The sequence below is a fragment of the Syngnathoides biaculeatus genome, chromosome 1, assembly GCF_019802595.1.
Source record: "Syngnathoides biaculeatus isolate LvHL_M chromosome 1, ASM1980259v1, whole genome shotgun sequence".
NCBI classification, from domain to species: domain Eukaryota; kingdom Metazoa; phylum Chordata; class Actinopteri; order Syngnathiformes; family Syngnathidae; genus Syngnathoides; species Syngnathoides biaculeatus.
The window spans coordinates 8594778-8620891 of NC_084640.1; the positions used below are offsets into that span (position 1 = coordinate 8594778).

The 26114-nt window shown below is 42.3% G+C and overlaps 3 protein-coding genes across 4 annotated transcripts; all 3 read left to right on the forward strand.

Annotated features, from left to right (window-relative positions):
• The first annotated feature begins 282 nt into the window (after nt 1–282).
• On the forward strand, nt 283–9178 carry nfe2l3 (nfe2 like bZIP transcription factor 3). Of its 2 annotated transcripts, XM_061813924.1 has the most exons (6): nt 283–1183; nt 4350–4436; nt 5573–5686; nt 5775–6219; nt 7730–7825; nt 7946–9178. In XM_061813924.1, exons 1-6 carry the CDS (start codon nt 698–700, stop codon nt 8497–8499), a joined length of 1782 nt encoding a protein of 593 aa, XP_061669908.1. In that variant the 5' UTR covers nt 283–697; the 3' UTR covers nt 8500–9178. The 2 variants fall into 2 exon arrangements, with proteins under 2 accessions (XP_061669908.1, XP_061669897.1); XM_061813913.1 differs by having other exon boundaries at nt 290–1183; nt 7730–9178.
• A 1002-nt stretch (nt 9179–10180) lies between these two features.
• Nucleotides 10181–14972, forward strand: cbx3a (chromobox homolog 3a (HP1 gamma homolog, Drosophila)). Its single transcript, XM_061813936.1, has 5 exons — nt 10181–10337; nt 10959–11124; nt 11367–11523; nt 12129–12223; nt 14327–14972. The coding sequence occupies exons 2-5, from the start codon at nt 10967–10969 to the stop codon at nt 14451–14453; spliced, it is 537 nt and encodes a 178-aa protein (XP_061669920.1). The 5' UTR covers nt 10181–10337; nt 10959–10966; the 3' UTR covers nt 14454–14972.
• Nucleotides 14973–16922: 1950 nt separating this feature from the next.
• snx10a (sorting nexin 10a) lies at nt 16923–20901 on the forward strand. Its single transcript, XM_061825698.1, has 7 exons — nt 16923–17240; nt 19358–19399; nt 19478–19564; nt 19649–19749; nt 19839–19937; nt 20007–20201; nt 20450–20901. The coding sequence occupies exons 2-7, from the start codon at nt 19367–19369 to the stop codon at nt 20577–20579; spliced, it is 645 nt and encodes a 214-aa protein (XP_061681682.1). The 5' UTR covers nt 16923–17240; nt 19358–19366; the 3' UTR covers nt 20580–20901.
• The last annotated feature ends 5213 nt before the right edge of the window (nt 20902–26114 follow it).

The following is a 26114-nucleotide window of genomic DNA, read 5'->3' on the forward strand; positions in this document are numbered from 1 at the left end:
GATTTCAGCAAGTGAAACCTAACTATACTGCCGACAAACCCTGTCGGAGAAATTAAACCAACCCGTGGAATGTTGGAAAGAAATTCCTTACTATATTTTATATGAAATTGGTAATTACAGTAATTTAGTGTACAACCATGAAGTGGCATTAAGTGTTTTTTCTATTTAGATGTAAACGGCAATATTTGTATTGTTATGGGAGGGGCGCAGGAAACCTGCCCAATGAGAGGAAATATCATTGGTTAAAAGTATGACAGACAGCCGTCTTATCCAATCAGCTCTTGTAGTCAACGCTATTACCGAACCTTTTTTAGTTATGCAAATTTTGTTGAAGTTCTTTCTGTGGAGCACTCTTTGCCATCTGTAGTGAGCTCCACCGAGATCACACTTTACGTGATATTACTGACGTCTGTGACCATTAAAACGACAAGCGGTGTACTACAAGGGATTGAAAGGTAGCGTGTTTCGCTATGTTGTTCCAAGAGGTTTACGGTAATTGGTCATAAAGCTGGTAGCTTAGGACCTAGCATAGCGTTTGCTAGCCGACGAGTTCGCCGGTACAGGCGGACCTCTTTGTCTGACAGGCGAAGCCGTGCTCTTTGTTAGGCTTTTCCCTTTGTCCACTCGGGGTGGGGGGGAAAGAGGAACTGTTCGCCGAGCCTTGCATATTTATCCGGAGTGCCAACGTATTTAGAAAATGCAAGTCGCGAAAAAATACTTCACAGAAGGCCTGATTCAGTTGACCATCTTGCTGAGTTTGATTGGAGTTCGCGTGGACATCGACAGCTACTTAGGCGGCTACTACTCGCCTCTGATTGAAATTAACTTGGGTCCTAGCTCAGCCTACACCCAGACACCCTTCCATAATTTAAGAGACACTCTCGGGGGATACACCGTGCACCCTAAATGCCCCGAGTTGGACTATTTCTTTGCGAGTCGACGGCTCCTCGAGGAGGTTAGGACTCTCGGATCTCCGCGCTTCCCTACCCAGCTGAACGCATGGCTGGTGCACCAAGTGTCGGCCATTGACAAGCCTGACGGTGGGCAGCCTTCAGCTAGCAGTGACGAAGAAACCGAACCGGGCCCAGAAAGCTCGGGGTACCAAGCGAGCGATGATAGGGACCTGGAGCTGCAGGGAACATCGTCTCCATCAGGGCCTTCTCTCAGTAGGGTTATAAAAGAGGCAAGTATATTTTGTGATGTTGCGTAAAGCGTGATTAACTAACCATAAGTGGCTAAAATAGTGCATTCATATTATGTACATAAGTAGAAATATTGATACTTGTTTGGAAAAAAGTGACTGATGTACAAGAGTTAAAATGTTACAATGATCCCCCACCTGATTGGTGGAATTTGTTGGGGAAAACCACTTCAGTTATTTGATAATGGAAAGCAATGAAAGTTTTACTTTGCTGCCAAAGAACTGTTGGGAGTGAGTGGAGGACTTTGAGTTGTACAAAAGTACAGTGAATACGTCTCCGTTCTCGAACAAATAGGTTTTGAAACGAAAATTTTGAGGGTTTTTTTTTTTTTTTTTTTTTTTTTGCTTCTGTTTTCGAATGAAAATCAGTTCTCAAACGGCTGCGACTAAACCCGGAAATAACATAAGACCCGCGGCCCGACCAGCTGACCCAGGACGCGCTTTATTGTGAATTCGAACGCACCGTGAAAAAAACACGGAAATAACAACGCGCGCGGCCTGACCAGCTGACCCACAACGCGCGTTATTATTGTAAATTCAAACACACCGCGAAAAAACCTGGAAATAACACAGCGCGCTTTGTTATTGTGTATAACACAGCCTCTGTACGCAGACGTGGGAAAAATCGATTCGGTTTTCGAACAAATCGCTTCTTGAACCGCCTTCTGGAACGGATTGTGGTCGAGAACCGAGGTTCTACTGTAGTTCTTTTCTGCTGTCTCGTGATATTTTTGTGCCAAGGAACAATGTTGAAGTGAGTTGAGGAGTTCTTAATGCTCTGTTGCGCAGTTTGCCACACACGAGTGGCATCTATAGGCAATTATAAACCAGGGAGTTGTCAATTACTTAGTGGTTTTCAGAGTTTATGGCATGGTAAGGTTATATGCAATGTTTGTTTTGATAATGACAGAAAAAATTGAAATACCACGGTAATTGATGTTCCCGCTATTTACGTGTTTGGTTTTTTTACGTTACCCACAGAGGTTGTAAAAATTAATAAGCTCATGTTGACATTCAGTACAGGTACAGTCCCATCCAAAAGTATTGGAATCGCAAGGTAAATTCATTTGTTTGGGTTTTACTGTATACTGAAGACATTTTCAGATGTTTTCTTTTAGATTTATTGCTGAAGAATTAAATTATGGTTGTTTTTGGCTTTAGATTTCATCTGCGAAAACTACATTTGCTATTTAGCAAACATGAAGATCAGAGAGTCGTCTATGGGAGAAAAGGAAATCATTTTGAAATTGAGAGGAAAAATCGATCAGAGCTACTGCACAAACATTGGACGTAGCAAATACAACAACTTGCAATGTCCGAGGCCAAAGAATGGAGAAAAGTAAATGCTAATGAGCCAAAACACAAGTTCATCTGTGAAACATGGCGGCGGTCATGTCATGACAGCTTCTGGAACAGGCTCACTAGTGTTTATTGATTGCTTGCAGCAGAATTAATTCTGAAGTCTACAAAACCATTTTGTCCGTCAGTTTACACTTTTAAGTTCATTGAATATTTTTGCTTACTTGAAAAGTGCGTGACTTCATACAAAAGGTGATTTGGCCTGGGTTACATACGATATTGCTAGAGTTCTCAACTTTTTTTTTCATAGTTCATCTATTGATCTTTAACCCAAATGTCTTCTGTAAATGACAAAAAAGAGGGAATTGCAGTCAGAAAAATGAAATTCTTCACACCACTGAAATTGGCCGTGAAAAGTTACACGACGGATGCAATCGTGGTTAAAGCTGTTGGTCATGTGATGATTAGCGTTTAAAGTTAGCAGCATGTTAAATAGGGATCACTCTTCATCCAACATTGATGGGAAATCCTTCACAGGGAACTTGGAGCCATAAAATTAAAAGTAGCAACACGTGACGCCTAACTGGTCCAGCTAGTGTTCTCATCCGTTCAACAAAGACGCGAGTCCTTTTCATTTTTGATCGACAGACGGCACCTAACTGGTCTAGCTAGGTGGCTAGCGATCTTTTCTGTTAAACAAGTTAGCGAGTGCTATACTCAGCAAACCCCTAACATTTCAATTACTGTATTTTCCACACTATAAGGCGCACCCAAGAGCTTTTAATTTTTTCAAAAGTAGACAGTGAGCGTTATAATCGGGCGCGCCTTATGTATGAAAAAAGTTTTAAAATGGGCCAGTCATTGAAGGTGCAGCTTGTAGTGCGGAAAATACGGTAACTCTATGACCAAAACCCTCTTGAACGTAGCAATTGCTTGACCAAACAATATCAGATGCAGCTGTTGTGACATGAAATCATTCTGCTTTTTCCACATATCCGAATCTTCCTGTCTTCCATATGAATCGATCTGATTGATCCAAAGTAGAGTACAAGAAGCTGCTTGATAAATTTTGTTTTGCCCCGAGGGCAGTTGATGCCGCCGGTTGCGTAACCCTATCTCCTTTCTCCAGACTAAACTGACAGCTGTGGGCTTTGGGAGGCGGAGACGAGGGGTTAAGACCTCCACCCTGTCTCCTTACACCAGTTTTATACACTGAGGTTGCCCTTGTCCCACCCAACTTATTGTTATTTTTTTCCATTTGTGATATTTGACAGCAACAAAAGTGAATCTCCATTCACAGAAGTCTTCTATTTAACGTGTTCAGACATAGCCCGGTTATGAAGAGTCATTCATTTCACCTTAAACTCTATCATTAACTGTACAGTAACATAGATAGTCTTTACCAACAAACTAGACCTTATCACGTCGGCCCAGGAAATAATAGTTGGAGATAATATTCTATGGTCGTTTTCTGCGAATTTAGTTTTTGTTCATGAGTACGTTCTAAAAACTTTTGTGTAGTTATAAAAAAGATCTTAATCCTCCCTTTTATGCGCAAACACAGTTGCTTACAGATTTCTAATTCATCCCAAAGGGCCCATCTGCAGTTTTTAAACCCTAAAAGTGAAGTTGGGTGTCAGTTCCAGCTGGTATTACAACAGCTGCTCATTAAAGCCCACATCTCGGTGTCATCATTCCTTTAATTTGCAAAAAAAAAAAAAAAAAAAAACTTTGACAGAACCAATATGCCGAGCAAATATTCAGTTTGGCTGACACTGATGGTGTATTTTGAATCCTTTTAATCTCTCCTTTTCCTAATCTACACTTCTCACCATCTGTGCCCCGCCAGGAGGAGGAGGATGATGATGATGTTGAAGAGGACAACGAATCTGCTCCAGTCACTCAACTGGCACTCAGTTCCACTCTGGAACAAGAGGTATGGGCCTTTTCCGTACTCTCCATTTTTCATGGAAGCGGTAATTCCAACTGTGCTATCCGCTGAAACTGAACATTTAACACAGTCGCCTCCCTAATCAGATTTTCCCATAGAACAGGGGTGTCAAACTCATTTTTGTCGCGGGCCACATTGTCGTTCTGGTTTCCCTCAGAGTGCTGTTATGACTGTGAAACCATAAACCTCATCATATTTACACATGAAATTTATTAGCTAGTTTTGGAATCAGAAATCAAGATTAATGGGTTTTTCAACTATCAACACAAAAATGCTTGCAATAACGCAACATTCATGATATGACTATTTACATTTTTGCTACAGCTTTTAACAAGAATCATGGACATTAACACGCATGATTTGCCTTTGTGGGCCACGTAAAATCATGCGGCGGGCCAGGTCTAGCCCCCGGGCTTTGTGTTTGACACGTGTCTTAGAATATAATGAAAATTGAAAAAAACAGTTTCTTTTTATATATCTGGAACATAAACCTTTATCAACTGTGCCAGTATTTTAACTGAAAAAAAACAAACACTGGTGATTATTAGTGTTGCAAGTTGCAGTGTTACTTTTTTATTCTGTCCTGCCTTGTTTAGCGTTGTGTTGTAGTTACACTGTTATAACAAGAAAAACACTGCGGAGCTACCTTTACAGTTAAAATATATATTATACCATTCATTTCAGTGGTGTAGTATAAGAGGTAGAGTAGCCAAATTTTTTACTCAAGAGAATTTTTTGTTTAGGATAATGTGACTCAAGTAAATGTAAAAAGTAGTCCTCCAAATAATGAAGTAATCAATGGACAAACTACAAGTACTGAGTACCTGGTGAAAGACTTCATATTGTGTTTTTTTTATTAGGGAGATGAATGTGAAAATGTACTCAAGTAAGAGTACTGTTTATTTAGTATAATGGGGATCCTATTACAATTCTCTTTAAAGGACAGTTTTTGGTTTTTTTTTAACTTTTCGCATATGTGTATGCTGTCAACAGAAAGAAAGGAGAATGGCAACCACAAATATGATGGTAGTATTTTATTTGTAGCTTTGGAATGTAATTGCGGGATTCAAGAATTCATTCCTGCTAAGCATGGTTAACCTTGATTTGTTATCTGTTTGCAGAGTGTGCTTGACGGCTTCACTGCGCTGTGTGAGCCACCATGTCAGCCACCTCCTACGGCTGACTTTGACCAGCACTGGACCAGTTTCCTGTCAATGCCCGTCACTAACCTTGACGTAAGTGGTACTGTCTTGTCACGCTTTCTCCTACTTTTGCAAATGGCTTTGAGGTATTTAGTAAGTCGCAACACGCTCCCTTTTGCAGGACTTGGACTCTCTTGTTACTGAGCGCCTGTCAGACCTGGACATCGACGGCGGTAGCGGCATCAGCCTGGATGCCACTTTGCTGGATGCCATGGTGACAAGCGGCGGAGCATTCGATGTCATGCAGGAGAGGTCTTTGTTCCGACAGGAGTCCACGGATTCCACCGTCTCAGACGCTTCACCGGGCATGGCCCTCGGCCTTGCTGCGCTCCCTTTTGCCTCAGTGTGTAACTTAAACGGCGGCACGTCATTGCAAGGTGTGCTGGGTGACTGCCTGGATGAGGCAGTCTTTGACCAGATCAATCAACTGGGTTTGGAGGGATTGGAGTCCATCGATTCTCATCTGATGGGATCTTTGGGCGGCATGAACCCACAGGTTCTTGAGGATTTAGACTCTGACTCTGGTCTCTCTTTGGAGAGCAGCTTTGGAGGTCCAGTCTCCCCAGGTTGGTTGTTCTTTCTTTCTTACCTAATCAGTCCATTCTTGAGACACATTTCAGTTTGGTTTGCCCTGGCGTCGTCCATCATTGGCAGGTCGTGCCTTTGATACCCGGCCATTAGTGGAGATTTCCTTGACTGAATTTGCCCCATGATAGTGTGGCATTATTACAAAATTCAAACAAAAGCTTGAAATATTTCACTTTTGTGTGTGGTGAACTCATACAACATACTAGTTTCACTTTTTGAAACAAATTACTGAAATAAATGGACTTTCCCGTGTTCTAATTTTTTGACACATACTGTATGACTAACAATTGAAAAGCTATGTGACAACATTGATCATGTTATTTCTCATTAACAATGATTTAACTGACTAGGATACTCGAATGTCGATATGCAAAACTTTTAGATAGCACCACCGCCAAGTCACAACAGACCTTACCTCAAGGCAATTTATATATTGAGCAGGTCAAGGACCACAGTCCTCATCATCACTGTTCCCTCTAAGCTGCGCAACTGCGCATTTGCACACTTGTCACACACTCTCAGTGCAGATGAAAAGAGATCAAGCACAGTGAACTACAGTCTGACCCTATTTTATTTATTATTATTATTTTTTTTAAATCACGGCACCACACTGCCACTCACAACAAGCTGCTGCCGGGCCACACACTCTACTTCCTGGTTTACTTGACTCCGCCCCCTCCGCTCTTAAAGGGGTAATTACAATTGGTGTCTAATGTTAAAATTCCACCTTGGCACAGCCTGATCGAGGATGAAAACACAGACAATATGTTGCACAAAAAGCGAATTCTGTATTATAAATATAGGAGGCAACATAAAATGAACCCTAAAACTATTTGGGAGCATCAATCAGCTTTCAACAGGCATTGTGAAAGATATTCTGCAAGCAATAATTCAGTTTTACACCAAGAAAAACAGATGGGGATATCATCCTGGGTTAAAAAAAAATGTAACAAAGTTGAAAGCAACCTTTCAAATTTATAGTTCATAGTTGGCTTGGTTTGGTTAGCAATGTATTTTTTTTTCAGTGTAAGTTTGCAAAAACACCAAATTGTTCTTAAAATGTTCTGATGGGAACGTAATGTGAACCTTTTAATGAGCCATGTAACTTCTTTGGATGACACTGATTGACCACAGTGCATACGTCCGTTGTTGCTCACAACGGTCCAAGGGGGCGCTCAAGGTCAAAAATTAGAGGGAACATTGCTCATCATATAAATAGAGAAATCCTTCGTTTATTGTGAAAGTCATGTTCCGGACCACCCCTGCAAAATGTTAAATTGGTGAAGTAGCGACTTGAACATGTATGTGCAGGTGTACTGTTCACTAGGTACACTTTTTTTCCTTTTTTTTTTTTTAAGCTTTGAAATGCCCCCAGTTGTTGGAGCAGATTTTTTAAAATTTACAGTACAAAACTGATGTATACTGCTTGATGTAAACCAAGGTTCGTTGCAAGAACTAGTCACTAAAATTAAACCTTTGCTTCTGCAGACTCGTCCGAAATGTCTTCATCGTCTAGTTCGTACTGTGAAGATGAGTGCGGCGCCACGGGTTACAGCAGTGAGGTGGAGTCCCTCTCCTCCAAAGGTGTCGTAGACCATGCCGCCATGTTCCCCCATGTGGATCTCAGTGAGAGTGTGTGGCACGACCACAGCTACTCATCTCCCGCCTTCTTCAGCCCACCACTGGTCACTCTCCCCCGCAAAGGCATCAAGGAGGAGCCCCTCAGCGAAGATGAGGGGCCCAGTTTAGAGGAGCGGGAGCTGAGTCGGGACGAGCTGCGCGCCCGCGCCATGTGCATCCCGTTTTCCGTCCTGCACATCGTCAACATGCCCGTGGAGGAGTTCCTGGAGATCGTCGACGGGCACGGGTTCTCCCCCGAGCAGGTGACGCTGCTCAGGGACATCCGGCGGCGGGGGAAGAACAAGCTGGCTGCGCAGAACTGCCGCAAGCGCAAACTCGACGCCATCTCGGGGCTCCAGGAGGAGGTGGACCGGCTCCACGCTCAAAGAGACCGGCTGCTGAGGGAGAAACAGGTCACGGCTAAGACGATGGGGGCCGTCGGACAGCAGATACAGCAGCTCACCAGAGATGTCCTTGCTCGCCTGAGAGATGACTCGGGACAGCCCCTGAACCCGGACCGATTCACCCTGCAGTGCGGGGCCAACGGGAGGGTGGTGGTCCAGCCTGTAAGAAGGCCCGCCGTCTCCACATCGAACAGCAGTAAGACGGACAAAAGGAAGAAGGGGAAAAAGCAGTGATGCAGTACTTCTTTCTTCCAACTTAAAGCTGAACTTTCTTGCCTTTCTCTGGCTGCGGGATCTCCTTACCCAGGTCTGCGTGCGTGTGAGTTGAACCACTGCTGTCGGGAGTCGAAAACGGCTAAAAGCTGCCGACAAAGGAGAAACTCTCAAAAAGAGTCAATTCAAAAGAAAATAAAAATGACTTGTAGGGGGTGGGGTGGGAAATGTCGCTTACACACTGGACATCCTTTGCTTCTTTGAGACGAACACATGGGGGGGTTGAAAGTTTCCGGGACTGTATGTAATGCAACCCCTCGCTTTCCGTGCCTGCAAAACTTCAAAACGGATCACAAATAAATGCTGCCCGTTATCTGACAGAAACGTCGGAGATCAGGCATGTTTACGCATCAGCATGGCCAGCCAGCAAAAGATTATAGTGAAGTCTTGTTTTTTTTAACGCATCCTGTCAGTATATGGACGATACAAACGCGTGGTCAAAGGCTGTATTTATTAAAGCAATTTGAAGTCGAAGAAATGCTTACATGCATCAAATACTGTCAATGGCAGTGTCTTATTTCTTTTATGGTAACTGTACACTTGAGTGATTCGCATAATGGGAAATTTACGTATCTGAAGTTTACAGCTTTGTTTCAGATTTTCGGAAGTGTATGCTTTATTAAAGTAAACGGAGAGCTTGTTTTTTTTTCTTATGTCTTGATGACATGCAGTATACCAATGATTAAACTGACAAGGCCTTAAGTTGCATTGGATGGTTTTATTATGTACATGATCCACAATTTGAATCCCTCATGAATTGGTTCAAAAAGAACAATTTGTACTAATTAATGAATGTAGAAATATGGCAAGGTTTTCTACCTCACGCTTAAATTTGGGAACAGTTTTGAAAAAAATATAAATAGATACTAAGTGTACTCATGACTATCACTCCATTACTGTTAAATATTGAAAAATATCCCAAGTGCACTCATAACTGTGTGTCTATTATTGTTAAAATATTCATAAATTCAGCCAAACCATCCAATTAAAAAAAATACAATCATGTTTCGGACTATTTGAAAATTATTTAGTCGGGATTGCTGTGTTTTCTGAGGCATTCTCTCTTCTAAACGAAGATACCAATAGAAATGCACAAAGTAGTTGTATTTTATTTCTGAGTGTCTTGCGTTTTTTTTTTTTATATAATTTGACCAAGTGTTTACTCTTACTTGGTGTAAATGCCCCCCCCCCCGCCCCCCAAAAAATTTTTTTTCTTGTCGATTGTTGCTGAGCAGATGTTTTTGATTGCATGGTGTTATTGGATGTGAACGTGTGCTTTCTGCTTGGGGAATTCAAGATGCTTTCTGACATGATTCTGATTAAAAATATAAACAATGCCTGTCTCTTTCTTGCATTAATAATACAACATTGTGCTATATATGGTGAATGCGAAGCATTATACCAAGCCAAGGCAGATAAAACAGTTAAAAAAAAAAAAAAAACTTTGTGTCAGTTTGTTTCAAACAATGAATATAGTGTACGTACTATGGTGATTGCTAAGTCCCGTTTCCTGTGTTGCTATACTAAGATGTGATAAAATAGTACAGTATCCGCTCATTTTGGTCCGAAAATGTTTTCCGGACATTTTTTGCAGAACCTCCAAAGTTGACTGCATCCCGGAAGTTTAAAAAAAAAAAACTCGCGCGTTGGCCCTTTCCCTTCCCGGCTTCCGTAGAAGGCCAGAAGCAAGCTAGCTTTTTTTTTTGGCGCCTGTGCTATTTGGGATAAAGAAGCTGACCGCGTGTTCATCACCAGCCGTCGTCCAAGCTGAGGCGAGTTGTTTCAATTGAGCCGAAAAGGTAAGTTGTCGCAGCTAAGACGACGGAAGCGACCCCTTACTCCATTGCTGGAGTTTAATCCAAAAAAAAAAAGGTCCGTTGTTTGAGGCTAATTGCAAGGCTTGTGCGTTTTAGTCTGCTCTAACCGTCCAAGTTGGCGCTTGCGTGTACATTTTTGTGCGTTAGTTAACGGAAGTTGAGGTTTTACTCCGGCCATTTTTTTGAAATAAGACCACTTGTGCGTTTTTTTTTGGAGCCGGTTAACTTCTGCCCTAACTCGTTGTCGGTTCTGTTTCGGTTCTAGGTCAACGTAACGTCGAGTGCGCCACCCCAGTGCAATATAGACCATTCCCCCCACCCCACCCCACCCCCAACGATAAAGATTTAATATCAACAAACTTTGGGTCTTCTATTACGATGTAACAGTTATCTCAAGACCACCTTTCTTGTAGAAAGTTGTTCCTTGTGCAAAACGGACGTGTTGGGCCGTAGTCTTGTGATGCAGGCTTCCATTATCTCAGGGTTCTGTAGGATAAGCTGGTCTAGACTAACACCCTTTTCTCTGGTTATTCAGCCTGATTTTATTTAAGTGTAAACGTGTTAACACTTGAAGTTTTATTGTGTATTATCTCTTTTTAATAGAGCACAGCATGGGGAAGAAGCAGAATACCAAGGGTAGGAAGGATTCACAGGAGGGGGGGCAGGGCACACAAGAGGAACCTGAGGAATTTGTGGTGGAAAAAGTTCTGGACCAGCGTATTGTGAATGGGAAGGTGGAGTTCTTCCTCAAGTGGAAAGGATTTACAGAGTGAGTTGCCGTGGGACAGACCCCCTCGTTCCCCCCCCACCCCTGCTGCGGTCAAAGGGCTTCCCTCTTACAGGGTTGTCCATTTACTTTTGTAGTTGCATGAAGACCCTGCACGTTTGCTCTCAATTCGGTTTTTAGTAGTTGTAAATGAGTATATTTCACTGTATTGGTATGATGATAGTTATTCTTTTCATTTTGAAAAAAAATTAAAAAAAAAAAAAAAATCACTTTTGCTCATCCAGAGCTGACAACACCTGGGAGCCGGAGGAGAACTTGGACTGTCCGGAGCTCATCAACGCTTTTCTTGAAGCCCAGAAGAACATTAAGGAGAAACCGGCTTCTCTGAAACGAAAGGCACCCTCGGACGATTCTGAAATGGATGCAAAGAAGAAAGATACGGTGAGTAGTCAGAAGTCTGCAAGATAACACCCAAAGTCCCTCGTGATTTTGAAGTTGAATCTGACAAAACTGAGTCCACTATGCACTTTTTTTTTTTTTAAATATTTTCATTGGAGAAACTACACTATGATAGTTTAACATGCTTAAGTGCAGCTTTTATAACTGCAAATTTTATGCATCCTAATACAAACTTGATACAAAGCTACTGTTTAAATCAATGGTGCCAAAACTGAGTTCGCCTTAATGTGAAAATGGCCAAACTGGGCTCAATCGGCCATTTTCCCCTCCTTGGTGTCATGTGACTACGTGTTAGGGTTTTTTTTTTTTGTTTTTTTTTTTTTTTTTAATGTAATTGGGGAGCAGGTGTGGTAAATTTGCTGTATTCGCGATCACTCTTATAACTGCCTCTTCTTTAAATTCTCCTAATTTTGGGTGCCACTGTGTAGTTGAGTTATGACGTAGGACAGTGTAGTCTAGTACATGACATCATAGTAGCAATATAACATGAAATCAACAAAGAACAAGCAGCGCAAATATCTTTAATCTTTTTCTTTATACGTGGAATATACTCTACTATGACATACTATAAGAATCTGCATTTACAGCCCGAGAAACCCAGAGGGTTTGCGAGAAATCTCGATCCAGAAAGGATCATCGGAGCAACTGACAGCAGCGGGGAGTTGATGTTCTTGATGAAATGGTGAGTAACGTGATCGGTATTTGATGTGTAAAAAAAAAAAAAAATAAATATCATTGTTGTAGAATTTTAAGAAACTAAAATAAAATCTAGCCATCTGTAACTCTAACATTGAGTCCGCATTTGTCATCACCAAAATCAAACACGATTCATTTTGAGCTTTTATAATTAGGGATGTGTTAAGGAAGCGGGTCGCCGAAAACCCGTGGCACCAAATGGGCCAAGAAGTGCGTTTTCAGCTTTGGGACGAAATACTGAAACAAAACTGCCGAAACAGGATGCTGCGGTGACGCAAGCGAAAACCGTGGCCAACGTTCGCGTCGCAAAATGGGCCCCGGGTCTCCCGACGACAAGTTGGTGCGCTCTCTGGTAGGCTGTACGATGGTCAAGATCCAAATGTCACAATAACATTTCCTTGATGCACATTTGAGATGGACTATTAATAAGCACATTTTTTTTTTTTTTTATGTTAGAAAATAGGCATCTTTTAAAATTCTAACAAAAAAGTGCCAGGAGCTTCCAGGCTCAGTGGCGTCTTACAAAGTTAAATGAAGACTTTCACAAATTAAAAGCTTCCTGAAGTTTTCTATAGTTTAAGGTTTAAGAAAATTTCATTCATTGTAATGTTGGTATTTTGTTGAATATTTTTGACGTTCAAAAACAAAGTGGAGAGCCTCAGCAGTTTCTCTTATGAAGCGAACTGCAAGTTTTAATACTTTATCAGTATTAATAGCAAGCATGTTTCAAGTGGTTCAAACTGTCCTCGGGACCACATTGTAGTTTATGTAATAAAGTGATGCGAGCTAATCTCTTCACGTTATCTACTATGGAGGGTTGGCTCAAGGCGAGGCGCCGACCGCTTTATTGATACTACATTTCATACACAAGGTAACTCATTGTGCTGTACATGGACTGTAAACAGTTGCGCGATTATAATTTTACAAACACATCTGCTGGAACCGTGTTTTTGTCTACATTAATCACCTGATTGTAATTGTACAAGTAGTTGTGCGTTGTGGAGAACTACTGTAATTTCTCGAGTATAATGCGCACCCCCAAAGTTGATCTAAAAAATATATATATCGGGAAAACCGTTCGACCAATGTACAATGCGCACCACCAATTTTCTGCTACCCATATGCTCAAAATATTGGAAATTTTCTGGATTGTTTTTCAAAAAGGTGTCTGTACAACAATTATTAATAATAATCATTGTGCACGTGCTGATGTAGCCGTAATGTAATCTCGGGACAGGACACGCTTGTCCTGGTCCCTTTAATTGTCAGGACAGAATCCCTCAACCAACTAAAATAAATGCTCAATCATGGCATAACATTTTATTAATACTGTTGATGATAACATATTATAGTCTTGAATATTTTACACTTTTTGACTTACACATTTTTTTTTTATTAAATATTTGTCTTTAAACGTTTGTGTGTGTGTGTAGTGAAATTTATCCTCCAAGCCTTCAAAAGCCGTGTTGGCGTCGTCATCGGGGCGAGTGATGACACATTTCTTTTAAAAGCAGCTGCACAGCTAGCAGTTGTAGTCGACTTTTTTTTTTTTTTTTTTTTTGGTCTTGCTTTAAGTTAAAACAAACTCACGGGCAGTCGTTTCTGATCTTTAGTGCAGTAGCAACAAGCATGCTAAGTTAACGATCGTAAAATGCAAGGAGAACATAGAGTTCAGGTTGGGGGCGCACATTACTGTAATAAATATAAATGTTTAACATAAGACATTGAATATCGTATTGATATGTATATACTTTTTTTTTGTTGTTGACCACTCTATGTACCTGCATACAACTACACAATGTGATAGTATTTTTTCTTTTTCATCCATACCTAAATATAATCTGCTCTATTAACTTGCAGGATTTATCACAATTTTAAGTCTCCTGCCTTCTTTTTTTTCTCGTTTATCCCAAATACGCAACGTATGTTGCGGCGCTTAAAATAAAATACAAAATGTACCTTTTACTAGGATGAAGCGTACCAGCCGTCCACATTGCAATATGCATTGTAGTAGCAGTATTATAGTTGTATTTGAGCATCTTGGCGACCAGAACGCTAATTGTTGTAAATTGTCCGTTTTCCGCTGCAGGAAAGACTCTGACGAAGCGGACCTGGTCCCGGCCCGAGAGGCCAACACCAAGTGCCCTCAAGTGGTCATTGCTTTCTATGAGGAGAGGCTAACATGGCACTCGTGTCCGGAGGATGAAGCTCAGTAGTTGTCGGCGTCTGGGCCCGGCGCCTCCTCAAGCCACCCATACCCTTTTTTTCCTCAGGACTGACTCTCCTCCGTTGGCCTGGCCTTCTAGTTTTAGCTGTTGTGGGGGGGGGGGGGGGTGATGGTTTTTTTTTTGTTTTGTTTTTGTTTTTGTTTTTTTTTTGGTTCAGTCTTGAAAATGTACCACTCGCATAGCCCAGCTGCGTAGGAGAGCTAAAAATGTTCCATATGATATGTTATGAAAGAGTCATTTTAATAATAGTTTGTGGAACCTGAATCACACACTGCCTGCACAGCCCCATCCCAGAATCGTGTATTGTTACACGCGTAATATGCCATTTAACCAAAATTGTTCTCACAATTTCAATGGAAGGCAGAGTTTCATATGAATTTTTTTTTTTTCCCCCTTTGCTCCTGTTTTTTTTTTCCCATCCTAGTGTTTTGGGGTTTGTTTTTTTTCTTTTGTGTGTAAATATTGCCTTCATTGAAATAAAGTTTTTTGACCAAATTCCAACTCAAATACAGAATTCTGTGTTAACTGCCCACTTTAATATAATTCTGAAGGTTTGAAACTAAAATGAGGTCCTTATAGTTTTTAAAAAAAAAGTTATTGAGACTCATGCACTTTTTTGAATTTTTGGGAGTAGTTTTAAGAGCCTTTGAAATATGAACAAATTGGCTAATAACCTGAAAATTAATTGTTTTACAGAAAGTACAACCCATATTTTCAAATGTAGGTTGAAAAACATTTTTTTTAAATCTACCTGTACTGTACTTATGTACAGTAATAGTGTTTACTTTGGTCTTCAATGGGAAATGCATCATGTGAGAAATTCATACAATTTGGCCACCATATCTGTATTTTGGATAGGGAAGTGCAAGTAAACATTTGCATAAAATAAATAGTGTGTCTTGATTAAGTCAAGACTGATCAATACATCACTGTCATCACTTGTATGCAAATATCTTCAGATCATGCATGATAATATGCAGACATGAATGGAGAGCTATACTAAACCATGTATCACATTTATTATGTAGTCTGGTTATGCTTCTACATTTTTTTTTTTTTTTGGGAGGGGGGGTTATACATGCTCATTGTGTCATACTGAATGGTATTTGGAATAATTGTGGTTATTATGCTACAAGATAGGATCAGAATAATGTAAACACCTGTCTGTATTATGCAATTTGTTTGCTCTTTGGTAAATTGCGCCATAACACTTATAAATATTTCAAAAGCCCAGGACTCCACCCACCACAAAGACCCCACTGTATGCAAATTTCAAGGCTTGGCGTTTGAAAACTACTTCAGTTGACTTTGCTGTCCTTGGTTGGACACGCTGGACATTTATATTTGAATGGTTAGGCCAGCATTGGTGAGTGCGTTTATCCTTTTAATATTATTGGACAGCGTCAGTAAAGTGTTGATTATGAGAAGCTGATAAGCATCAATGGTACGTTATCGTTAAAGAATACAATTATTTTGCTCATTGATGGAGCACTATGTTGCACTAAATTGAAAATGAAGTTCAGAACTAAATGTATTATCACTGATTTAGTATTTTATATGACATTCCTGATTTCTTTTATTGGCTCTTTACTCCATAACATTACATTAATAATTTGAAGGAGTGGTAAATATTTTTGCGTGGATGGGTACAGACAGACCAGACAGTACAATGTATAGCACAGGACAAGTGAGTGCTCTTTTGGGGTCTACCTTCACATGAACAAATATCATATTTTTTTCTATTGAATCATGAAACTCTAGAAAAAAATTGTTTTTGTGCTTTTTTTCCTCAACGATCTTGGAGTGGAATTTCATGTTGGTGAGTTCTGTTTCAATTCTCAACATAATCTTATGGAAGTTCAGGTCAGAACCAAAGAGCCAACCAATCGTGGTTACGCTTTCTTAGTCACACGACATCACACACTAAGAAAGCGTAACTGGATTGGCTAGTGACACGGACGGTGAATTTTAGACAGCGAATCGTAGCAACTATTGAAAATGTGATCACTTTACATTTCAAATTCAAATCCTGGTGGCACTGATTTCCTTCCACATCATCTGGTTATTTATTTTAAATTTCATCCTGTCCCGCAACCCTTGTGAGGATAAGCGGCTCGGGAAATGTATGGAAGTGACATTGTGATCACGTTTCTGTGATCTGCAGAGGTCCACCGCGCCCACCGCCCAGCCCTATTTCATCGTGATGTTTACAATTTCAGTGCATTTGGTTCCGTCCAAGTCAATGTTTTTTTTTTTAAACTTTATTAATTTTAATGAATTTAATGCATTTGATAAGCAGAAGGACCTTCAATCCTTTTTTGCTCCAATCAATTTCCAACAATTGGATATTTAGGCTGAGGTTCAAAAATGTTTTGATTTGCATTGTTTGGTGCGGCCACAGTCCCCGCCCCCCTGGCCTGCCCAGGTGGGTTCATTTAACGATCATCTAATCTCCTCCCAGTGACCCGCAGGAGCAGCACAGGTGTGCACGCGCACGACATTCGTGAGCCTTTTTTTCGTGTGTGTGGACCAACACTAACACTTTTAGTAGTGATTACTACTTTTTTTTTTTTTTTTACGTTCTTTATCCTGTGTTGCTTTTGCTTTTTTTTTTTTTTTTTTTTTTTTTTTTTTAAATCCACTACCTTGTGTGTCGAAGAGGTCTGAACAAGGAACTTGGAGAGGTTGTAATGATTGTTTGATTCGGTGCACGCGAGATTGAATCTGTTTTCAAGCACGCATTGGAACTGCTTGAATAGAGTTGACGAGAAAAAGGTAGGCACTGCATGGAATTCCAGTAATAAGTTTGTAAACATAATGTGTCTGGTTGGAAAAAGTGCAATCCAACCCCCATTATTTAAAAAAACTTTTTTTTTTTTTTTTTTTTTAAGATTTACTTTACTTTATGTTGACGTTCAATTGTATTCAGTCTTTCAAAAAAATTAATATAATTCAAATATTTTTCTTTTTTCAATTGTGTGTGCCCACCTGTTTTTTTTTTTTCCTTTTGTGTCTGTGTATATATTTATTTATTTTTGTAGTTAAACATTGTCCAGACTGGGTCTTGGTAAATTTTGTCAATGTACTGAAATATGACGTAATGTTTTCCTCCGATTTGAAGCGTATTTGCACGCATCTTCAACATTCAGCAGAGGTTTAATGCAGTAAAAAGTGAGAGATTGCCAGTTTCCATTTTGACTGCAGTTTTGATTTAAAGGTGTCAAACTCAAGGCCCGGGGGCTAGTTGGGCCACTCATTTTATGTGGCCTGCTTAAGTAAATTGTGAATCTACTGTCATTGGATAGGTTTCCAATTATGCCATCTTGTGTGTCATGGCGGTCAAAGAACACAGGTGATAGGTGAAGCGTGAATTTTTTTCTATCGTTAATTTATCCGATTGGTCTAAAGGTGGTGGTGACACACAAGATGGCGTAATTGGAATCCTATCCATAGCGCTTGTAAAAATATATATATATATATATTTTTTTTTTTTGTCCTAAAGTAGCAAGTTGTCTGCACTAATACCTGTGAGACATAGCCAACTTTTTTTGCTCTTGTTACTAATCCATTTTATAATAAGTTGAACAAACTTTTTATTGACTTTTGATTGCCAAACTAGTTATTCATTGTTGGTTATCACCTCGAAACACCCACAAGAGATATTTTGTTGGTCGTTTCTGTCACAGCATTTTCTGCACTCAATTGATTGTGCTTGGACTCTGGTCCCAGATGTTTTTGCTCATTAATGTCAGGAAAAACCCCAAAAGTCTCACATGGAATTATACCCGAGCTTAAGCGTCACGTTTGGATGTCCATTGCTGCGTGCAAGACCTTTTCTCTTTCAGCGGAATTACATTTTTTTTTTTCCTCTCTCCCCCACTTGAAAACGTTGCAGTATAGTAGCTGCATTTATTCTGCTGCTTGGCCTGCATTAGTGCTGATTGTGTGCAAAAGAGGCTTTGTGTCTAATCCTGTTTTGGTGTTGTGAGCTAAAATTCTCCTCCTGTGCCCTTTTTGAAAATTTGCTTATATAAGCTGAAAGGTGCACTTCCTGGGTCCTTAAGCTTTGTAACTACCTCAGCTGTTTAAATCACTTCCTAAAGGACACGGAATAATCGTGGAATGCCAATAACCAGCCGATATTTTGATCAGTGGCGGATTTGGTACAAATTTTGCTCTTATTCACCAATCTGGTTGGACTAAAAAAATGCAAGCTGGTAAAGCGTTGGGCTCACAGTTCTGAGGTCCCGGACTCAATCCCGGACCCGCCTGTGTGGAGTTTGCATGTTCTCCCCGTGCCTGTGTGGGTTTCCCCCGGGCACTCCGGTTTCCTCCCACATCCCAAAAACATGCAACATTAATTGGACACTCTAAATTGCCCCTAGGTGTGATTGTGAGCCCGACTGTTGACTGTGTCCATGTGCCCTGCGATTGGCTGGCAACCAGTTCAGGGGTTTACCCTGCCTCCTGCCTAATGTCAGCTGGGATTGGCTCCAGCACTCCTTCGATCCTCGTGAGGATAAGCGGTGCAGAAAATGAATGAATGAATGGATGGATATTTACACATGAAATTTATGAACTAGTTTGGGAATCAGAAATCAAGGGTAATGGTTTTTTCAACTATTGTTTTGTGACACACATCCTTGCAATAACTCACCGTTATCATATATGATCAGGCAATTTGAAATATTTGAACAAAAATCATGAAGTTGATACACATATGTCTTTGTGGGCCAGATCTGGCCCCCGGGCCTTGAGTTTAACACCTGGGCTCTATGGGGAGAAATATCTCGTTATTGCAGTTTAAGTTGCATCACACCGTTTTTATTGCCAGGCATAATTTCCTAGTTTCCTTTATGTTGTGAATATATTTCTGTGTTGTCGTCTTGCAGGATTCCACCATGGACCGCATGTTTGAGAATCTTGCTAAAACTGTAAGTATCCACAGCATTAACAAACGACTATTCTATGGTGATCCCGTTGGGAGCCGTTATTTATTCCAACATTTTCAGGAGTTCATCAGCGTCTTTGTCGGAAACCCGAGGCTCCAAAAACGTGACCTCTGGCACACGCATGTTGATTATGAAATCTGTCTACACGTGAGTAGCGTCACAGCCTAAGCAGTTTTTTGTCGTCCGTCCCCCCCCCCCTTCCATGTTTTTTAATGTTGTTCTCTCTCGCAGACGAATAGCATGTGTTTTCGCAAGAAAGCGTCAATAGTGCGACGACGTTACAGGGAATTTGTTTGGCTCCGACGTTGTCTGGAACAAAACGCTTTAATCATGTGGGTTCTCGGGTCTCTGATTAGATATAAGTGATAGTTGGGGCGGGGTCCGCGGGAAATAAGTGGATTCTGCTCCCGTCTTCCTGTAGAGACATCCCCAAATTGCCGCCCTGGAACCCTTTCTTCAGCATGAGAAACGCAGAGCAGCTCAGACAAAGGATGAAGGGTCTGCAGAGGTTTTTAGAAATGTGAGTTTAGCCTCAAGTCTGTTCCACGTGCGGCGGATGACATTTTAACTGCGTTTCGTTTCCTTCTAGTGTCCTTCACATGCCGTTGTTGTTGTCAGACAGTCGACTCCACCTGTTCCTTCAGTCTAAGCTCAGCACTAAAAGGATGCAGAAGTGTGCTCTCGGCAAGACCAGGTACACGGTGGCTGAAGCCATCCAGTGCTTCGACGGCGGCTACGTCACCACGTTGGAAGATAAAGACTCATGTGACTCCGACTGTGAGAGGTAAGATTGCACAGGTTGGCCCAAAGGTCACGTTTCACCTTTTTCTTCCCCTTATTTTGTTTCACATTTCATTCAGGCAGACATGAGGCTATCATTCAGGAATTTGAGCAACTCTCATGGCCTCTCATCTGTTTGAATGACACCTGAAACTAAATGTAAAGGGAAGAATGTAGTGATTTTTGGGGCCACCCTGTTGTATTCGCAGCCTCAAAACGTTACCGCACTGATTTTTAAACGTCTCCGAACAGCTTCTCTTCGTCGGGCTTGGGCTTAAGTGTGGACAGCACCATTCACGGAAGTTCCCTCAACTTGGAGTCGTCCGACAGAGATGCCGAACTGTGCAGTTGCGATTCAGTCGCCCACAAAACAACTCTGTGAACCTTTGAGCTTCAACACCGGTGGACATGTCAATTCCTTCAGCGGCCTCCAAAAATCCACCCCCCTCCCCCTGTTATATAACATGCTTATTTAAAAAAATATATATATATAACAGGCTAGGTACAGTAATGGCAGTTATTTGAGTTTGTACTAAAAGAATATTTTGTTTTTTAAGGAATGTACAGTAAATCTAAATTTATTAATTCTTAATTGTATCCTATGTATATTTTTATCAGCGCAAGTTAGTTGGTTATTTTTTTTTTTTCTTGGTAATTGCAGAGGTTTTGTTTTAGAGGGGAAAAACCCACGAGTACTTTTATGCTCTGTTTAAAGGATGAATAAACTGTTTTTGAAAAAAAAAAAGTCTGAGAAAGATGATTTCATGCAGCCTGCTGACATGAGCTGTGCACAATGCAGCCCAGTAGAGGGAGTATAAACATCATTTGAGCAAAGCTGGCATTTCCACTCTCAACATTGGTTATTGTATGACTGTCATCAATTTAAGCTTTTGATCAAAATGTTTGGATTAACGTAGCGCTGATCTATTTTTGTAGCCTCTATCACCAAAGACTCCTAACTAATACTGTAGTGTACTCCATGTGTGCGCAGATAGCACAAATTTCACAAGTCTTGATCCAGCTTTAAATGACTCTATTAGAGATACGAGCGCAAGATGTGTACGCGTTCTGCATTTTTCTAACGTTGTCTGTTCTGCATCCGCGTTTGCCTTCGGGCCGGCGACCGAAGGAAGATGAGGTCCCCCGTTTTTGACAGCTTTCCAGGTGGGCGACGACGGCAAATTAATTACTATAACACCCGATTGCAGGAAATCATGTGCAAGGAACACGACAGCCCGAAAGCGTGTGGGAGGAAATGAAGGCCAGAGGTAGCGGACAGCCCTGTAAATTGAATGCTGATGACATAAGGGAAGGCTCATTAAAGGCGACAGGATTCACCACCCCTCCTATCAACAGCTGGACTGATGTGGACCAGCCCGGCAGTAAACCGGGCCCGCATCTCTCCCCGGGCGTGCGCACAAGTCGCGATGAAGCTGTCAGTGACTTCGCACACATACCCTGAGATGTATACACACGACAAAGGGCCGCACTCCAGTAAACAAATATTTTGTTTTATTGTTCGGGCCACGAGCGCAACGTGTTTCAGCTTAACCTTATCAGCGTGAAAACAAACACGAGCGCTCGTTCCGATGCGGCAAGTGGCGCCGTTCCCCGCGTAGATCTGCATCCGTAGACGGCGAGGGGAGGATCTAACATTTAGATATTGAGCATTCGGCGTACGTGTCTATTTCAGCCGGGTAATTTATAACTCAATTTCCAGTGTGCACCGAAGCACTTCATACCTCCAAAAACACCCAACAAAGGCCGAGCCCAAATTGTATTTCAAAGCAATTAGGGTGTCCACTGAGTTGTGAAAGCACCGCCGCGCAGACGCTCTGGGCCTGTGTGATCATTTTTTTTTTTTTTTTTTAATTCTTCATTTTCTGTCAAATGAGTCAACTTGGGGGGGCTCCAGACAGGTGAACTCCGACTATCTTGACTAAACGACAGCGATTGTGCGCACCCGTCTTGACGTGGACGGGATTTGAATGCGTGAGTGTCAGGACCAGAAGGTTCTGCCTCTTATGCGGACAAATAAACGCAAGGATGGGTCCATCGCAGTACAGTCCACAAAATATCTGGTCAGACCTAAACTGTTTATACTTGCATAAAATATTTTTTTTGAAAAAGTGCTGAGGCGTAGCCTAAAATGTTTTACAGTTATTGAGCCAAGCCTCATATTTGACAGAAAAATATATATTGACTGCACATCGTCACACAAAATGACAGAAAGTGCATAATTGCAATAATTAGCTTTTTTTCAAATTAGTGTTAAATCTTTGTTGAGCACAAAGCTATAATGTACAAATGGCAACAGGTGGTCGCATACAGTACATGAATTGGACCTTTTGCTGAAGAGCATTTAAGTGTCGGGCTTGTCACTATACGTCACATTGATCTAAAGAGAAATATTTTTTAGTAAATAATTCGCTGACCGATGATGTAAATTTGAATGATGCCGGCGTACTCTCCAGCCAAATTCATCCCGCCGCATCCTGTCATCATCAATCCAGCTCGTCCCCCCCCCCTCCCCCCCCATGCTCGGCCAAGCATTTCGGTTTTTGTCCCGACACCTGGCCTGCAGCCTTCTCTGCCGTGGTCACATCCCAGAGGCCTCTGTCGATCTTCTGGGTGTCACTTTGTTTCAAAGTCCAGCATTCCCCACCAGACAAGTAATATAGTAAAGATTTCATCAGCTGTTTCTTTACTGTCAAGCCGATAGACCTTTCTGACCTGTCAATCACTCGTACAATAATAGCCAATCAGATAGCCGTATTGTCTTGACACGCCCCTGCCGCCATATTGTCCCACAAGCAATGCTAGTTGTCAGTAGCGTGCGCTTGGAAAAGTTAATGTTACGAAGAAAATGGTCCTCAGATGCACTTGAGGGACGTGCAGTTCTGATATCCGGCTAGGTTACAAGGGGCCCGGTTGGTTCATTTTCCAAAGCCTAAAACACAGTTGACGAAGTGTCTATGATGGATTAAGGCTCGCGGAAGACCGCAAGTATGGCTAAATGTGGACAAATCAACAAACACAAGGCTGTATGTTCGAAGGTAAGTGAGGGAGAAGTATCTTCTCTGAGTTTGATTGAATTATTAGCATTGCTTTATACATTGCAGGAGAACAACTTTGACTTTGTTAGCGTGTCACTGACCTGCCGAATGAAGTGTGGAATCTTCTACGCCGCAGAGTCGGATTAGTGATACGAAAATGCGCGTCATGTCATGCAAGACAAATGTCTATTTGCCTATTTGTGTCACATCAGACTTTTAAGACAGAGCACTGGGTTCCATTACGCGTCAAGTCAAATGAATACACCCACCCAGTTATAAAGACTACAATGATATTACTTGTGATCTTTCAAAGTAAAAACGACTCACCCTGCTTTACATGCGCAGTACGATTCCACTATTTTATTCTGCTGGATTTCAATATGAAGTTTGTGAGGCGTCAAACTTTTTTTGCATCGATCGCCAACGTTTCGCTCTAACTCTGACATTGTCCCCTGCTCAGTCCAAAATCTTAATTCCGTGTACACATCCTTGCGTGAAATTGTTGAGGCCTCTCTGTAGAACTCTCTCGGACAAGTCTGGCGCATTTGGCAAAAAAAACACACCGCAACGTAACCGGGAATACACGATAGAGAATCCACATCAAACCTGTTCTGTTCAGTCGCCTTTTTGGAAGATTGTGGGAGATGGCAAGTGTTGCTCAGGCGGTGGGTGGAGCTGAAGATCCCCAGTCGGAAAGGTCCATTGAGAGTCCACGGTACAGCAGTTGAGGACCAATGTCATAAATTCTGTTTCCGTCACTTTCTATGAAAGCAATTGATAGCGAGACACATTCCAGCAACAAGCTGGTGAGGTTCAGTAAAACTCGAAATTGTCCATAGGTGTGAATGTGTCGGTGGTTGTCAAGATATGGTCACGTTGCAGTCCAGCGTTCACCCAAGTCAGCTGAGATGGGCTCCATCTCACTGACCTGATTAATGAGAACAAGTGCGATAGAAAATGGATGGATGGACGTAAATCCATTTACACTTGTGTGGTTCACTAAAAAAAATATAAAAATGGTGCTCAAAACATAGCCTATACAGTTCATTTCTTTATTGATTCTAGGTCTGAGCCGATCAAAGGGCGATTAGTGCCCCTAGAACAGATCGTGCAACCCCGACACTAAATATCTGTTTTAGTCATGATGAGTCTCGGTCATGAGATCTTCCCTACTCTCACCTGACGCCACCGGCGGGAGCGGCTTCAACTCTGACCCTTTCAAAAGTCAACAATGGCAAAATCCATAACAGCCATTAGCCGCCAGAACTCCGGCTCAGGTCCTGCTTCTCCATCACTCTTGTCTCGTCATTTCTTTCAATCCAAATCTCGGGTTCTGCTTCGTTAATTAGCCGCCCAGCTCGCCCCGCTTCGGCTTCCTGGCCGTCGAGAGGAGCCGTCTCGGATCTCGACCTCTCGTCCCGCTCCCCTTCCTCCCGTCTCTCCCTTTCCGACCAGGGGGTCAAAGGTGGCGACGCGCATCGTATTTGGGATTATTACCGCTAAAGTGCTCTCGCATCGAGTGTCATTAAAAGTCGATGCGTCTCCCCCGTCGTCCTTCCTCACCCTGCTTAAACACACACACTCATTTTGCACGCACCCTGCGCATCGCCCGCCATTTAACTACTAAAATACGACCCCGTGCGCGAATAAATGTCACCGGGCCATCTATCTGTGAGTGTTAAAAGTCGGCTAATGGAGATGACATATTACGGGCCTAAATGACTGCAATAAAAGCCCCCGCCGTAGCTCGCCCGCGCCGCCGCAGCGATCCGTTCGACGGGAGGAGGCGGAGAACAATGCGGGCGAGGTCGCGCGGGGGGGGGGCCCGGAGTCTTCTAATTGAATGGGATAAAAGTGAGGAGATATTTCAAGAGACACTCTACGTGACACGCGACCTTTGACCTCTCGCATGAGAAGCCGGCCGTACGTTACGAGCGGGGTCGATTCTTTTTTTCCGTGCGTGTCAATACGGCGAGGCTGCCGCCGCGATCAATGGCGCTGCTTCAATCCTCCGCCTCACCCGCCTCACCCGCCGCCCACCACCTCCTCCTCCATCCCGTCCATCTCCTTATTAATTACCCTCCTCTAGCCATGCGTGTCTTTCTCTCTCTGAGCGAATGGAGCCGTTGTAATTGCTTCTCTCCGGAGCAGTTACGAGCGTCGCGGCGAACGGCGCTGGCTGGCTGGAAAGCGCATTTGCATTCGGGATGAGCGGAGATGAAGAGCGCGAGCGGCCGCTGCCCTCCTGCCCCATACCGAGCGGCTACACTTACTCTTTTTCTATACCTCCCTCTAATCTGTTAACCACCCCCCCTCTTTCCTCCATGCCTCCCTACTTCTTATCTACCCCCCCACTCCTTCACAGCACGACTCCCCTTGCATTGTCTTTCCACAGAGTTCCAAGGTCGACGGGAGCTTGCTCATCAGAGCAGGGTTTATTACCCTTAATGCAGGTATGGATGAGCCAATTTGCGGGTGTGTGTTTGTGTGCGAGCATATCCAGAGGCCTGCTAATGTGGACATAAATACCCACCCGCTCATACACACATCTGAGCGTGGGAGGCGGGGCGGGGGTGTCGTGCAACTTCTATTTTCCATCTTGATACGTTTTTCTTTTACGCTTCAACACTGTGATCAATACGGTTAAAAACGGCAAAACAAGCCCAAGCATTCCCACTGTTGGTGGGCAAGCCCCCCAGGGAGGTGCTCATCTTTATCAGCATTACTTACCCTGAGCGTGCGTTCCCGCCGCACACGCCGTGATCTCATAGAAATGACAAAGTGCACCTGGTGATGTCGTCGGAAGGAGCAGTGATGAGCTGTAAGTTGCTATTGCGCAAGTGATGGGCTCTCCACTCGCA